Source organism: Rhopilema esculentum, chromosome 7 (genome assembly GCF_057945365.1).
Source record: "Rhopilema esculentum isolate cy_ngs chromosome 7, ASM5794536v1, whole genome shotgun sequence".
Classification (NCBI taxonomy): domain Eukaryota; kingdom Metazoa; phylum Cnidaria; class Scyphozoa; order Rhizostomeae; family Rhizostomatidae; genus Rhopilema; species Rhopilema esculentum.
Window position 1 is genome coordinate 13,541,191 of NC_142821.1, and position 16,946 is coordinate 13,558,136.

At 36.9% G+C, this 16,946-nt stretch overlaps 1 protein-coding gene across 1 annotated transcript; it reads left to right on the plus strand.

The window, feature by feature from the left end:
- Nucleotides 1–3,059: 3,059 nt before the first annotated feature.
- LOC135683437 (protein-lysine N-methyltransferase SMYD4) lies at nt 3,060–15,260 on the plus strand. The gene is made up of 15 exons (XM_065198683.2): nt 3,060–3,264; nt 6,183–6,357; nt 6,635–6,841; nt 7,177–7,404; nt 7,567–7,691; nt 8,103–8,208; nt 8,385–8,448; nt 8,968–9,033; nt 9,275–9,351; nt 9,542–9,813; nt 10,463–10,813; nt 10,953–11,026; nt 11,696–11,786; nt 12,143–12,463; nt 12,847–15,260. The coding sequence occupies exons 1-15, from the start codon at nt 3,149–3,151 to the stop codon at nt 13,139–13,141; spliced, it is 2,568 nt and encodes an 855-aa protein (XP_065054755.2). The 5' UTR covers nt 3,060–3,148; the 3' UTR covers nt 13,142–15,260.
- Nucleotides 15,261–16,946: the final 1,686 nt, after the last annotated feature.

Genomic DNA, 16,946 nt, shown 5'->3' on the forward strand with positions numbered 1-16,946 from the left:
TCTCCTGTCCATTATTCATCCGTAGGGCATGGTGAAGTAGGTAGCAGATTTTGGTATCTGCTTTCCCATGGTTTGTGTTTGACTTTCCCACCTAAATTAAACCTTTGCTCTCAATCTTAACACAAGAATTTTTTCTTGCAAAGTATATTACTTGATCGTTGAGTTGAGACTACTTATTGTGGCGCTAGAAATTCTCTGACGGAGGGGCTTGACCTTCCTTTAGGGGGGCTATGCAATTGGAGAGAAAGCATGGAATCCCAATTGCAAAAAGACGCACAATCATTAAGATTATGACACGACATGAATATAACAGACAAGAAAGAACAGCTACTTCGAGCGTGATTAATATTCTTTTGTGGGGAACTCGCCTTTATAACAAAATATCCCTAAAAAGACAAAAGACATATGTTAAGAAAGTTCTTTGTAGGCCTTTTTGCATGATTTTTCTATATTCACAACGCTGTAAACTTTTCTGAGTAATAAAAAAAGACTTCATTTAGTCATTAAACAGAATAGGAACCATGACACGAAAGTTAGTACCTGAGACGGCACCATGGTGGGGGAAATTTTCGAACTTTGATGCTTCCAGTTTGCTGGAAAATTCATTCATTCAAGACATTTTTACTACTTTACAATACAGTCTTATTCCTAAAATAAACATCCGCGGGTGGAACGCTATTTGACTGTTTTAATCGATTTTCTGGTAGTCATTCTCATCATTCGCGCAACCAACGCTGAAAAATTGTAATGTGGAGTTTAGCACCCAGCGGTTTCAGTTTGCAAATTAACGGTTGAAATATTAACGTGCCGAGGAGTGAAGAGGAACAAAGCGAAATGAAAATGAAAACAATCAAATATACCATCGACTATTATTTATTTTTTTTAACTAACGCCACCACCAAATTTGCTGAGTAAGTACCAAAAATGTCGAATCTGATGAGAACAGATTCAGAACTCTTGGGGGGAGGGGTGTTATCCATGTGTCCCAATGTGTGTGTGGGTTATTAGATCTCAAATGTTTTTTATGTCTTTTTAATGCTATCTCTTTATCTTTTGAAATTATGTCCCAGTGATTTAAAATTTTCCTTACATTGATAGTTCAACTGTCTCTTGGTATGCATCAAAGTATTCGATTTTTGCAATTTTTATGATTGTGTTCCAGATAATTCTATGTTGAAGATAAAAATAACTTACAGAAAGTTTTTCGATTCTTTACTCCGAAGATTTTTCAAGTTCTCACCGAAATTTCACCGATTATTTTTCCAGATTAATTTTTGGCAGCGGGTTTTTTGGTACTCTGATTGATTTTAATGCAGTATGTAGTAGCATACACTTGGCTGTTTTGCATCTGTATCTTCAGTTGTTGCAAGGGCAAGAGGATTAGTAAGAGCTTTGTCTATATCAACAGATCCCTTTTCTTTGAACGATGTTGAACAACAAGTTTTCAAAACTTCTTATATTTCAAGAACATATGTAATTTGAAACTATTATCACTGTCTTTTTGTTTTCGTAAGATTACTACATCACCAGATAATAACAAAAATTACCAATTTTTAAAGGGTGATAGCAGAAAACAGTCAAATTAGGTCAGATCGCGTGTTTTTGGGCTTTGACCTCCTATATCTAGAAAACGCCCCCCTAAATGCCAAAGCAACATCCGGATTCGTAATCTACACAAAAAGTTGAGTCATAAAAAGTTAGTGTGGTTAATTGCCAGCTCAGGTGATAATGCTCCCCCTCTCACCTCTGGTCTATAAGAGGCGTCTTGGCCAATGATTTTTAGAGGGGGCCAGAAAGAAAATAATTAAAAGGCACTTTTATCTTGTCTCTGTTTCTTCATAACTGCTGTGAACGTTTTTGACACCTATAGGTCGGTAGAAGAGTAGAAAAAGTTGCTACCCGAGACGGCACCATGGTTACCGTCGAAGGGGAAATTTCAAGTTCGCCAAAAATTGCATTTTTTATCAAAATTGCACTTTAATAATAGAATCTTATTCTTAAAATGAATATCCACTGGCGGGAAGCGATGGTATTTATTGATTTTCTTGTCCTCGTTTTCAAATGTTTTACCTTATGCAACAAAACTGCATAAGTTTTCAAATCTGGGACAAAAAATGTAAATCTGGCGATAGGCACAAAATTGTCACTTTCCCAGTCTGCAATATCAAATAAAAAGAGAATACATGACTAATATTAACCAGTTTTTACTGATCCAAGCAGCACATCACTCTATGGTAGAAATCGGTAAGTTGTGAGAAATATTGTTTGTTTTTGTGAAAATCTTGTATTTTCTTTACAAAAGTGAATTTCTTCTCAACAATACGGAAAGTACTTTAGTCCATGTAATTTATGTCGCTAAATGGTTCGTTCACTTCTCCTCACACAGCTCAAGTTTGAAAATTTTTCGACATAACAGTGATTTTTCCGAAAATCCGAAAAGTTTTGAAAACAGAGGGGACCACAGCCCCATCTGGCCCCCAGCCACGACGCCCCTGAGCCCCTTTCCCTGCAATAGTATATTGCTGTGCGTCATGTCAGGCACCGCGGAGCAGGGGGCTGGGGGCACTAGCCCCCTTTTTTGCAAAGAATGCCAAGTATTAAGTAATAAACTACCAGTAAAGCCTCTTTTTATACGGTTTTACCCCCCCCCCCACACACACACACTCCTTTTAGACCCCCCACTTTTCTCAACGCTCCGCGGTGCCTGCATGACTTGCAATCAAGAGTTTGACGTGAGTTCTGGATCTTGGTTATTTGAACCTTAATTTTGACTCGCGTGCGAGTTTGACGGTGAATAATAGTTCTTTTCAGCGTGTTCGCCTTCAGATTTCACGGTAGAAACAAGCCATTCCATTGCGTAAGACGATGGTGGTCTTATTCCAACCCTGCCTCTGATTGGTTGATAGTACAATAGTCCTTCTTAGCTGATTCTTGGGAAAATAACTCTATGTTCACGTGTTTACGGCAACCATTCACATGCACAGTTCATTCCTCCAATCAAATTGCAGAATCCAACAATCTTCCAATCGAGTTGCAGCATTGACGGATGTTGGCGAGATAAATTTTTCCAGATTACATTTCTGTACGCGTTGTTAGAGGAAAGAGTGTGGAGATAAAAGTTAATGCCGAAAAGTCCACGAATTTGGAAATGGCTCCTCAGCACAACCAGTATTCTGCCCTCAAGAAGAGTTTAGACACAGTTATTCAAAGTTTCAAGCAGATAGAAAATTTCCTTGAAGACTGGAGCCTTGGTGACTTGCAGAGGTATCTATCTAACTTTTGTTCTTCTTTTTCTTAGGCCATGCTCTCAGGTCGATGAAATTTGACTTTACGGAAAATTCACGGCTCTGAATTAGTTTGTAATTAACGACTGCAATAATGTTTTCCGTTTCATTTTTTACGGGTAAAGCTTTTTACCAGAGTACTCGACATGTTTATAGATGTATATTCGAAGTCTATCCGAGGTGAGTAGAATGCTCAGAAATTTTGTGAACGTGACTATGAATGCACGAATGGGGGTGTGTTTATCCTCTAAAGTTGCAAGAAGTGAACAAAATATATTTTAACAGCCGTTCATTGGCCAGAAAGAACTGAAAGACGTTCCCTTTTAAAGGAAGCATTAAAATGAAAAGAATTTTCAACTTTTTTGCTAAAAGGAAGTGCGGCTCGCATGTCTAAAGCAAAAACTCTGGCGAATTGTGAAGGATAATGCATATGGTTGTTTTTAAAATTGCTGTCCCAAATTACCCTGGTTTACCCTAAATGAACAGTGGCTACAGAAAAGCTAGCAGCATTTTAAACATTTTAAATTGTTTTTATATTGATTGCTGCACACTTTCTAGTCTAGCGAGAATTTTTTTTATTAAAACTTGATCCAGTAAGCAGCTCGAAAATAATGAGAAATCAAACAGCAAGGAAGCTCTCAGTCAACAACATGGCCCTTCCAACAAACAAACACTTCTAAGCGTGCCTCAACACACGCTTTTGTTTTGCTATCACTTTTCCACATTCGGGCAGCTCTCCAACTAAGAATCGTTTGGAATTCCAAACAGCATTCTGAGCTTCTGTTGTCATTAGTTTAAAGTGGTTCTTTAATAGAAATCCGTCTTTGAGAATTGTTTTCGTAGGGGTCCTCAGTGTTATTATCAAAACCACAGCTGTGTTTTTAATCCTTTGAGTTTCAACTGATGACCATCGTTTCAGATGATTTCAAAACCTCCAAAGAAAAACCCGATTCCCAATAAATTATTGAGAATATTTTTGCATAATTTTCAATTTTCAGTCATTTAGAATTATAACTGTCTACGCTGTTTTTTAACTTACTGAGTGACTGAAAGACTTACACCAAGCCAACTCAAAGTCTGTGTCAGTCAGTATGCTAGAATGCTGACAATAATTCCCATGTTGTTAGTGTCCATATTACTGTAGAACAGGTACGCCATTTTTTTAGGTACCCCAAAATATGAGCAGTTAGTAAAACTTTAAATATTGTAAACCAGACAAATAAAACTGATAAATACATCTAACAAGTCTTTATTCTGTTCTCTTTCATGTGAACTATGTATGTGGCTTCATGTTTAGCTTGCCAACAAAAAATTTATGTACACTAACAAATATTTATTGGTTACAAGCTGAATGCCAAAAAAACCAGATTGTATGCCAAATATCTTTGGGCCTAAGTACATGAAATGCGCCCTGGATTGTTAGTACTGGTTATCCAAAAGATAAAGATATGGCGTAAATTTGTATATAAATGTATGAAGTGTTGGTGTAGGTTAAGAGGAACAATACTTTTGCAAAATTTCATATTCTGATTGACCACACAATCATGGGCCAGAAAGGTATTTTTAAAGGGTCAGACTTGGCCCATTGGTCAGACTGTCCTCCTTATTGTAAAATATGTCCTCATCATAATTGCACCCGCACCCGCAAAATATGTAAAATTTAACAAATCTGCAATCTAGCTCTGCCCTGCTTTTACAAATGCTACAACTGACTCTAGTTTGAATCCCTTTTCATAGGAACATCAGCATCAGTTTTGCACTTTATGTACTGGAAGTGATAATTGACATTTGCCTTTGGACAAATTTAACTCAAATTGGGCTTAGGAAGGAAACCTTCTAAAATTGCAGGAAGCAATCAAGCCCTATGTGGGAAATATGAGAAAAATACTTCTTTCACAACATTTTGCAGAATATAGTTTTTCAATCTCAATTTGCTGTCCACCAGGTTTGTCCAACGCGTGGCCCGTTATGTTGTCTGATGTGGCCTAGGCTTTCACAAGATCATTATTCACGAGATCATATTGAAGTGCACCCACTAAATCGCACATGCATTTAGTGACATCCAGTTTAGAGCATGTTCTCATCCCTCTATTCTGTGCCCAAACCAGGAACACACCACGCTTGTTTTAAAAGTTCAAGATTGATACAAGCCATGTTTCTAAGGAGAAGAGAGAGGGCGAGATAGTAAACTTAGGAAATGCAATTTCAAATTATCTACTTTGTTGAAATGACTTTGTTTTTTGTTTGATTTGTTTGAAAAAAATTGCGGTTCGGAAAAATACAATATTGCTAAGCATGATAACACTAAACATTCATCTTATGATAAGCTGGAAGGCCAGTTACATGTTCATGAATTAGAGGTTTCTAGTCAACAATCTCTAAGGAAATAAGATATTTTCAGTTCAGAATGTGCCACAAAGGTCAGCATGCCATATTTTACTTTTCTTTTTGGTAGCACATAATGATTGCGTGCTGTTACAATGGCGTTCAAAATTTTTGAACAAAAGGGAAGTGAACTGTTCAGATGGGAACAAAACGATCAAATACCAGTTGTTTCTTCTCTTCACGCTGGAAGACCAATGCGCATATCAGTACTTCTATATGAACAATGCAAGCATTTGCCAAACTAGTGATCATTCTGTTTTTTTGACGAGTTCACCTATTCACAAAGGGAACAGAACAATTTAAAGTGTTCCCAGCAGGCAACTCTGCAGTGACTCATTTATTGGAATGGGACAATATGAAACGGGACAGGGCCAAACAGACAATCATCTTGCAGCAATAAACATTTAAGTGGCCCCCCAGTTACTATGTTATTCTGAAAGTTGCCCTTCTTGAAATAAGGCTGGACAAGCCTGCTGTAAACAATTTATACAAGGTAAATACTTGAACTTCTAGGGATAAAAAGTCTGTTGCGGAAATTTTGGAGGATGTTGACCATGCAATATGCGAAAGACAATATTGTACCAACAATTTGGACAAATTGATAGAAGATGCTAGGATCCACCAAAAAAGAGGGGATATATACCATGGAAAAAAGTTGTATGTAAAAGCATTAAATGAATATTCAAAGGTATGTGGTTGCTGCCTTCCAAGTGATGATATTCATTTCTGTATTACTGGTAATGTTTTGATAAGATCTCATGAAAATCCAGTAAAGGCTCGATAAATCTTATTTTTACGTTTTTATGACCAAAAGCTGTTTCTATTTTCATTTCTACTTTTCAGTTTCATTGTATCTGGTATTTAAGGCTTTTCTAATCAAAGCAATTACCTTGGTAACTTGAAATGAAGACGCCACTGTGCTGCGTATTCTTTGCACTCATTTTCCTTTCAACTTTTTCTTTTAGAGCTTATGTAGTCTACCATACAATTTTCACATGAAAATTAGAGTTTCTCAAGATGCTGACTCATCATATTGCTGTGAAAGTATAACAATGAATTTGGATAGGAAAAATACAAGAAGCTCAGACATGACTACTGAAGGTCTAGCTGACTTGATTTCCAAATCTTTTGCTGGAAGGGCTGAAATGCTAAGAATTGTGGGACACCATGAGGTATTTATCTTTCTTATCACTTCTAACTGAATGTGTCGTCAAAATATGAAAACTTTTTGAGGTTTGTAAAACAAGACTCAAGTCATCAGTATAAAGTTTCAAATGAAGTGCAGAAATCAAACCATTGATGGTGAAAGGCAGTTCTGATCTCTAACTAAGCTTCGAGCTAATGATCAGAGAAAGTTCAAAGCGATTGATTTGTCTTTTATAAAAAAGAGGCAATCTAGGAATGTCCTTAGATGCAAGAAGTAAAATTTTTATTTGCCCAATGGTTATTGTGACTGGTTATTTTACTTTAGACTTTGTGGTTGATTTTCTGGTGTTTCTTCTATCAGCTTGCATTGAAAGACATAAAAGAGGCTTTATCGCTGAGACATAACAAAGAAACAAAATCATCTGTAATGCAAACTCATAAGCTTTGCTTGTCGGAAATGAGAAGAAAGCAAAGAAGTCAATCACCAAAAAGATCACCACCCGTTGCTAGTACCAAACATGCATCAATTCACAGTGCTTCAAGTTTAGTAAAAATCAATTACAATGAAGACAAGGGAAGGCATTTAGAGGTTTGTTGCCCAATGTTTCTATAATTTGTCATGTCTCTGAGATAGAGCAGCTTCTATTGAATTAAAGGTTTCAAGCTTCAACTGTGTGTCTTGGGTGATTGAAACAATGCTAATATGCACTGTAACTGTATGCCTTGTAATTTTGTTTCAAATTTTTTCTAGGCAAATGGCAACATCAAAGCTGGCGATGTGCTGATTGTTGAAAAGCCCTTTGCCTCAATTCTTCTGCCTGAATTTTATCATTCACATTGCTACCATTGTATAAAGCAGCTTGTTGCACCAATTCCGTATGTCTTTGTTTTATACATTTCATACCTCCCTACCAGCTCTAAATATTATAAATGCACTATTCAAGCAGGAACTATTGGTTTCTTTGTTTTTTGTTATTGCTCCTGCTGCTCTTCCACTTCTTTTTGGTCATGACTTCAATTCAGTGTGTGGAAGGCTTGGTAATTGTGTTTGTTTTCTATTTGCACATCCTGGATATATGGTTTTTGTATTAAAGTTTAGTGGTTTGATAACAATTTCTTAATGGATTATATTGCACAAATGCTAATTTGTTTGTGGGTAAGCTCCTTGGCCAGTGTCATCTGATGTATTAGAATCTTAGACAACCTTAATAAGACAATGAGCTTTGCATCTGATGCATCTACTTTATACTCTGTCACGATATAATTGTTTTCCTCTTCCATCTACAGGTGTTTTACATGCCAAGATGTCTTGTTCTGTTCAAAGGAATGTCAGGAGAAAGCATACACTTCATACCACAATATTGAGTGCAAGATATGGCCATTGATCCAGATGGTAGGCAACTTCTTATGTTCAAAAGAACATAATTTTAAGCCATGTAAGCAGTTTTGGTGCTTGCTTGAGGATCCAATGACTTTGCCCTTTTGCTCCGATGTTAACATGTTTGAGATTTCAATGTTCTTGCATACATTCAAGCTTTGGATTAACGAGTTTCATTTTCTTCCAAAAAGGTTGACTCCTTTGCCCATCTGTCAATTCGAATCATTCTTACTGCAAAACCAGAGGAATTGTTAAGTATGTATCTTAGTATATTTCTTTTTTAGTTCTCATCATCAAAATGATGATCACCATCGTGAGCATCATAATCTTGTTTGATGATGTTAGCCTAGTTAAGTCCATCCTGTAGATACTGTGTACAAGGTATCCTTTTCATGCTTGATTACCAAGAAATATAGTTTATTGCCAACCACAGTTTCACCTTTTGCACTGTTGATACTCCAGCAAAGATAGCTCTTGATGAAAGCCTGAAAAAGACATTAAAGAAAGTTGGAAGACCACCAACTTTGTTGATAAAATTAAACATTAAGCTAAATCCTGCTCAAAAAACATTAAAGTCTTGCAAGAGATAACAGCAAACAGAGCTGAAGAAAAATTGTTAAAGACATGATGGGGAAGCCCATTGACCATGTATTTCAGTAGTTTAGTATCTGCAAAATTTACTGAATGATGGAATTAACCATTTTTTATATCAATAGCTATTGCAATAAGCAGTATTGGATGTAAATTTTGCAATTTTTTCTTATTCCTTTCAAGGTACACTTGAAACAGAAAAAACTTTGGATTGCAACATTCATGGATATACTAATAAAGAATACAAAAGTAAGTTTTTATCAGTATGTTATGCAATCAAACTGTTCAGCTTATCATTAGCGAAGTTGTAGGAAATCCCTGTTTATATTTGTTTTAAGATGAAATTCTTGGTCCATCAGTCTTAATGCAGTATATTAATTCATATCTAGAATCTACAACCCTTCAAACAATATATTGCGATCTTTATGAAATCTATATCACAATATGTTTTGATCATATGTTTTTATTTTTTTCATGAATTTCTTTTCAGATAACTATAAAGCAATTTACAACCTTGTTACAAATAGTGATTTACATTCAAAGACATCAGTCATCTCAACAAACTTGGTAAGAATGCTTTTAGAAAATTTCTGTCACTTTAACTTTGATATGGTCAATGAGCCCTTTTTATTTTTCAAATGATTTAAAATTGTATGGACGTAGCCTAATTTTGTTTTATTTTATTGTGTGATCTGAAAATTGGTTTCAATCAAGTACATACTTGTTAAATATTTAAAGTACTTTGCTTCTATCGCAGGTATCCTCAATAATTGGTCGCTACCTTGCAAGTCCTGATGCTGTTACCCCTGTAGGTGTCAGGCCATGGAACCATTCCACAAGCCAATCAAACCCTTCACTTCGTTTGTCCAGCAGTAGCCCAGCTCTTCTAGATGGCAGACAATATTCAAATGAAAACTTGAATTCTTTAGCAGATGCATTTGCAAATTACAGTTTAAAGGAAGCAAGAAGTTGTGAAGACAAACTTGTTGCTGATTGTTCTGACCCAGATCTATCAGAATCCTTGCGGAGGTAATTGGATATTTGTTAAGATCATCATAAGAGCCAACCCAAAGCATAGCAATAAGCAACCCAGAGCCAACCAAATTTTTGAGCCCATTTTTTCCGGTTATCAATGGCACTGGATGGATGAATAAATATCAGAGCCATTTACTGTCTGTTGGAGCAGATAATTGAAAGGATTTCTACATACTGCTTCTAAATACCTATACAATTTCTTTAATTTTGATACCCTGTCCAAAGCAATTTTCTTTAATTTTGATACCCTGTCCCAGAGTTTTGATGCAGTTCAAATTAGCCTGTCCCATATTTTCAATCGGAAAAGTATATCCTATTATTTCAAGCCTGTCAAGCGATATTGTCCTTAAAATGGAATTAGGAGCGAATGTTTGTGAGAACTAATTTTTGACTTGACCTTTCCATATAAACATCCACTCTATCCACACAGTACTCTACAGTGTTAAAAGAGAACCTTTTAACCGTGCCCATTTATCACATATGACATAGAATAAAATTATACACTCTTTAATTTGTTAGTCATTCGCTTGGTTTTTGTTGCATTGCTTTATTGCAACGTCTTCTGTTCTTCAACAGTGACATAAAAACACTTAAGATATTTTAGCTAGACTCTAAATCTAACAAGATTATGCTATATATCCAGGTTAAGTGCGCCCTTAGACATTATGAAAGACCTGACAGGGATTAAATACCGAAGGCATTCCTGCTCTGAATCAGAAGACAATCTTTCATCTGGATTCTATCAGTCTGTGCTGACGGAGAAACAGATCCAAAAGCTGATATCACGTCACATTCAGCAAGTTGCTTGTAATGTTCACACCGTAACCAGACTTGTGCTGGTTGAAGATGAAGAGACAGACAGTCAAACGGAGGATGAAGTTTTATTTGGCAAGCAGGAACGCTCCTTTCGTAAAGAGCAGCGGCAGATTGCAATTGGATTGTATCCGACTGCTTCTTTGCTCAACCATGCTTGTGATCCCGATGTCATTGTGAGGTATGCCTTTTTGTAATACTTGATACTAATGTACTTGCTTTCTTTAAAATGATGATAATAACAAAGATGTTTCACGCTGTTGACGTTTGTTGGTAATAAACAAGTAATCATTGTCTTAATATGGTGTTTTCCTTTGCAGCTTCATAGATGATGAACTTGTCATGCGAGCGACGCACAAAATCTCTCAAGGAGAGGAAATCACACACTGCTATGGTATGAAGTCGTCTTTTCCCCTCACAAAATTTAGCTGAAGTTTAACTATTCCTTTAAAATACAGATAATTGATAGACAAACATCAAAGAAAATTGTCTCGTTTATTTCATGACGCAATTTATTGGGAATAATACCCACTTGTAGTTTTGAAATCTGCTAGTTCTTCCAGACCAGCATCAAATCTCTTTTTACAAAACTTTCGCAACCGGTGATTATATTTGTGATACTTGGGCAGGATAGGCACTTTAAACATTCAGGGCGCTTGTGTTTATGTTCTAAATTCCTGCTGATAAAGGATGTACATATTTTATACAGGCAGAATAAAATTCCAAAATTGAATAGAAAGCATCGTAAAGGATTTGAAGGACTATTCATTCAAAAGACAACCCGAGATTGCTAGTTGCGGTATAATAGACATTGCCTAAGAAGACAAAAAATATTATTATAAGATCCATAAAGTGCCGACAATAGCGATGAAATTTGAGACAGTTTGGTCATTGGGGGAGGAGTTTTTGCTAACCAATATGATATTCCAGTTCTTTTTTAAGCTTTAGTTTTTCTTCTGCTTACAGAATAAGTTTACTCCTATTTCTCCTAATTTTCTGACAACTTATAAAAAGAGCTTTACATTTTAAGCAAGCATTCATTTTTCAAGTCTTTGTGTTTCAGTTCCCCATGTTGGCAGAATGCAACGTGCAGTAAGGCAAAGAATGTTGCAGAAGAGATACTTTTTCGTATGTTCCTGTGCGTCTTGTAGAAGGTGAGTGATTTTGTTCAATAAACTTCAACACAAGTCGACTTCCGATGAGAAGTCCTTTTTTCGTGTTTTTATGCAACTTCAATTGTCATTTGGTTTTGTTGCCTCTAGATTTTCCCCTGTTTTCTTCTATGCAGACTTGTCGAATGTATCTTTAAGCACCTTTCTAGGAGTTTGATTCTACAAGAATTTTTTTCAAGTACTTTCGTTTCTGAAGGAGAGATTGCCATTGTAATGGATACTTTTCACAGGAAGACTAGATTTTTTGAAGTTTGTAGTAAATTGATTAGATGCAAACAATCTTAATTTCCATAAGTGACTTGGATGTAAATAATTACGCTATCCGACGTTGTTCACAGGGATGAGGAAAGAGAAAGGCGCCAGTTCCTCTCACTACAGCTACAATGCCAAGAATGCCGAGACAACGCCAATGTAAATTTCGTGAATGATTCGTATGTTGCGACGTGCTCTAACAAAGACTGCGGGCGGGTTGTCAACATAGAAGCACAACTGGAGCAAATTCAGTACAGCAAGGAACTGTTTCTGGATGCAGTGGATGCGTTTAAAAGTGGTGACGTGAAGAAAAGCTTAACAACTTTGAGGCTGGTAATGAAAAAGAGGTCATCGCTTCTTCAGTCAAAGGATCGACTTGTTGCAGAGGTGCATGATGCGTTGTCTAGGTAACCTGCTTCATGCCATAACAATTTTCTTTTCAGTTTGTTAACTACTTTATATATTTGAGCGGAGTTAATTGAGCTGTTAAAAATAATTGCAAGTCAATGTTAATAGTTTTTAGCTCAAGAAAACAAGATTTAAAACCAAAAGAGCAATCATCTGCGAATTATATTGACGGATTCTCGTTTATCGAATGTTTTAGCCTGTTCAGGCCCCTGGCTCAGGCCCCTGGCTCAGGCCCCTGGCTCAGGCCCCTGGCTCAGGCCCCTGGCTCAGGCCCCTGGCTCAGGGCACTTACATATACGTTGTCTGTTTCAGTTTGGACCTTTTCCTTTTTTCTATTGACTCGTGTAAATGTTTGTTTCAAAGAACTGTTCTGATATTTTAGGTGTTACGAGGTGCTGCGAGAATGGGAGTTCGCTTCATATCATTGCAGTCTGAATCTTGATTCGGTTGAGCAGCAGTATGGTGACAGAAGTGCAGAATGTGCCCATGCTGTGGTAAAGTTAGCAAGGTTCTTGTTCAATGGTAAGATGTTTGACAAAGCTGGAAAAGTTATCGACAGGGGAATACGTCTAATATCCATGCACTATGGAGAAGAATTTCCAGTTTTACGTGAACTTAAAAAGATGAAAGAATGTGTCAAGAACTTCTCGACGCCTGTCACTCAATTTTCGCTGTAGCTGTCATTTGGTAATTTGAAAGTGAGTGCACTTGAAAAAGACCACTTGAACCAGAGCACTTGAGAGAGAGCACCTAAATAGAACTCCTAAATAGAACACTTAGAGATCTTTGTGCCATTGTCTTTGCCATACTGTGGAAAATAAAATCTTTACTTGATACGTTAGAGACAACAAGGCCATGTCTATCTAGAATCTTATGAATAGAAAGCCTATTAATTGGTGCCAATGTTCCATACCACCCTAGAATACTTGACTCTAACCCATGGCACCAGGAGAATATTTGCATTTGCAAATGAAAATCGAAGTAATTTAAAGTGATACCAAAAAGGTATCATTGTATACATTGAAAATAACACCTGGCAAATATATTTTTTTCATTTACTTTGCCGGAGAACAGATTTGTGTATTTCTCACAATCCGTAAAAGGATAGTGTCTCTGATTCGATAGTTTTTTACGAATATCTATCACAAAAATTAGTTTTGTATTTATGCATTCATAGAGTTGTATTTAAGAATTCGCAAAAACGCCGTATTTGAATTTTCTCTTGTCGATGTCGTATAAGTTTGTATGAATAGTTCCTCGTTTGCATTTTCGTTTAAATCTCGTTTTGTTGTTTGTTTGTTCAGTAAGTAACTCAGTGAGTTTTATTCAATTTACAGCTGGTAATTAAATGTGGCTGTTTCACGACGAAATATTTTATTGTTATCACGGAATAACCTATTTCTAACAGAAATTTTGTATTCGTTTTTGTTTTCTGTTTTTGATTGCAATCTTTTCGCCGCCCTATGACAAACGAGGGCCACGATGTTGTTGAAGCATTTGATATAAAATTATCTCAGAAATTATCAAAATCAACTTGCAAAAGAGGAAAGAGTATAGTTTGTGTGATTATAATAGATCAGAGCTACATTGGTATATGAGTAACTTTTTTCCTCTAAAAAGTAAGAAAGGTTAGTGAAGGGTTCTAATAAAACAGTTATTTGCGTTGATCCCGATGCTGAGCAGTTATGGTGACTCATCGAAATTGTCCATGAATTGATACTTCAACTCCAGTGACTGGCCTCAAAATATATAGGAATTCAAACTTTTTGAACACGCTATGGCGATTTTCGTTGGTCCTCAGCGTACAGTAAGCGTGACGCGATGCTTTGTTTTACGTTATTGCTGTAGGCTGTTGTAGGCGTGGTCTGAAGCCAGACGTAAATACTTGTTTCATACTTAACAGAGAAGTAAGTCTATGTAATACAGCATTGAGAAATTCACCATCACGCTCACTTCGTAACACAAATGGAAAACCGAGAGATAAGAAAACTTTACGAAGAAGTGCTCTTGTAGTGCTGTTCGATCTGGTACCGGTATCGCTTTTCAACTGTTGGGATAAGCCCCCCCCCCCCCCAGGTGCGGATCTAGCCAAAATGTTGACCGGCTTCGGGGTGCTTTACCCCGTTACAGCCCTGTGTGTGAGAAATTGGTCCATAAATATTGCTAAAAGTTGCTAATGAGGCTAGCATCTTTTAAGTGTGATTATTTTGCCAACACTTTAACTAAAATGTCATAATTTTACCCCGCTCAGCGTGGCCTTCGATCCTCTTCTTGCAACTTCGATTCTAATTTTCATGAACTCTTTTCGAGAAAGGAAGTCTAATCCCTCAATACAAAACCTCAGAATTGTTATTTGTATCCTTATTTCATTTTGTATCATTTTGTTTCTAAGCGTCCACACTTTCGAGCTATAGATATCAGTATCGAATACTATTTTTAGCCACCGGTTTTTTTCGCATAAAGGAAACATATGGGCACAGGTTTCAGAAAACAATAGCCACCGTATTCAATATTGGCGTATAGATAGCATTCCCAAAACTACGGTGGCCCACAGGTGCCACGGCAAAACTTTCTCTCTCACGGCAAAACTTACTTTCTTACGGCAAAACTTACTTTCTCACGGCAAAACTTACTTTCTCACGGCAAAACTTTCTTTTTTCACGGCAAAACTTTATTTCTCACGGCAAAACTTTATTTCTCACGGCAAAACTTTACTTCTCACGGCAAAACTTTCTTTGAATTTAATTTATTACTTAAATTAAATTTATTTTGAAAATTTTATCTCGTGACATTGGATTCTCGTCGTCGTATTGCTTTGTTCCTTTTGCTTTTCTAACATAGGCGTAGTAGACAAGGATCTGGGGAGATAAGGGGGCTGTAGCGGCAACTGTAGTTCCTCAACACTGAAAAGTTTCCAAAAAAGCGATAATCAGGCAGAAATCTACCATGATTCAGTCAGGCAAAATTTTCATAAACAATGGATGTTGTTTGTTGGGCAACCACTTCGATTTTTTTCTCCCCTTATATTATGCCCATGCTTATTATTTCATTAAGTACCTAGCCATCAACCCACCCTGTGAGTAATACGATATGATATGATATTAAACACAATACCCAATTTATAGGTTTTTTACAAGCCACAATCGAGCGTGCCAAGTGCACGTACGTGATTTTTTTGCACGAATTTTATGTGCACGCCAATTTTCAACGAATTGATCTTTTTCACTGCTTTCAAAACAAAGGAATCAAAGACCTTGCATGCGGTACTGTTTCGTTGAGATAGGCATATAGGCCTAGCCTAGCCCAACCTAGATAAATTTTAGAACATTTCTGAGCTGTCTTTCTGCAAGAATTATCAAGAGAAGATGTAGGTATTCGCAAATTCTGCGAAGTTTAAAACGTCTAAAGCATTGATTAGATCTAAGTATCACGTACACAACAACACGTAAAGAAAGTTTTGCCGTGAGAAAGAAAGTTTTGCCGTGAGAAAGAAAGTTTTGCCGTGAGAAAGTAAGTTTTGCCGTGAGAAAGTAAGTTTTGCCGTGAGAAAGAAAGTTTTGCCGCGAAAAAGAAAGTTTTGCCGTGAAAAAGAAAGTTTTGCCGTGAGAAAGTAAGTTTTGCCGTGGCACCTGTGGGCCACCGTACAAAACTGTCATTTCGAGTGGCGACTGATTTCCTCGATTTTGAATTCCTAGTGGTGCGGGGCAGCACGGGGCAACAAAGTGCCCTTTTCAAGAAATTGATTTCCGAGCAGTATTAGTTTATATAAATATTTTGAATGCTAATAAAACCTAGGCTTACCTACATGATACCTTTTTGATCAAAAATGAAAAACGATTTGCAAAGCAATTTGACCAACAATAATGTTTTCGTTGATAAGTTCTCTTTAACTTTCATGATCATGCTGAACAGATTTCAGATTGCTACCAAAGCTGGGTTGCATATATTTGATATATCAGTCAAGGCATCAATGATGCCTTAAATTCAAGCAAAGGCGTAGGAACCGGGGGGGGGGGGAACAGTGGGCACGTATTCCCCTTTACCTGCCCCATAACAGCTCACCGACTTGCTTTTTTTGCCAACTGTAGAACCAAAAAGTGCCCTTGGATTGCTTGGGTGCTTTACGAAATGAGCAAAGGGGTGTCCTTTTGGGGAAATGTTATTTTTCGATCTGCTTTTAGAAACACCAAAAAACAAGCTCGTAACAAGGGCTACTGAAAGGTGGTGGTGATGGAAAATTGGCCATGGGCCTTGAGGCTTATGGTGCTCTCAAGGTTTCCAGTTTGTGAAAGCAATTAGTTAGACATAACGATATTTTACAACTTTTTTTAAGCGATTGCAAGAAGGTGACTGCAAAAAAGTTTCTGAAATGAATTTTTAGGTAATCGAGAGTGCATGCAATACTTTTGCTCACTAAGTGTATTCCTAGCGTAGAGTTTTTGATCTATGTTCTGACATTTTATGCTCAAGGAGTTTCAGACG

What these genes read in the sequence shown, in the direction of transcription:
- LOC135683437 (XM_065198683.2), top strand. Translation starts at nt 3,149, where the DNA reads ATGGCTCCTCAGCACAACCAGTATTCTGCCCTCAAGAAGAGTTTAGAC. An exon ending in AGCCTTGGTGACTTGCAGAG is followed by an intron (nt 3,265 to 6,182) that starts GTATCTATCTAA and finishes TTGAACTTCTAG; the next exon opens with GGATAAAAAGTCTGTTGCGG. An exon ending in GGAAATCACACACTGCTATG is followed by an intron (nt 11,027 to 11,695) that starts GTATGAAGTCGT and finishes TTTGTGTTTCAG; the next exon opens with TTCCCCATGTTGGCAGAATG.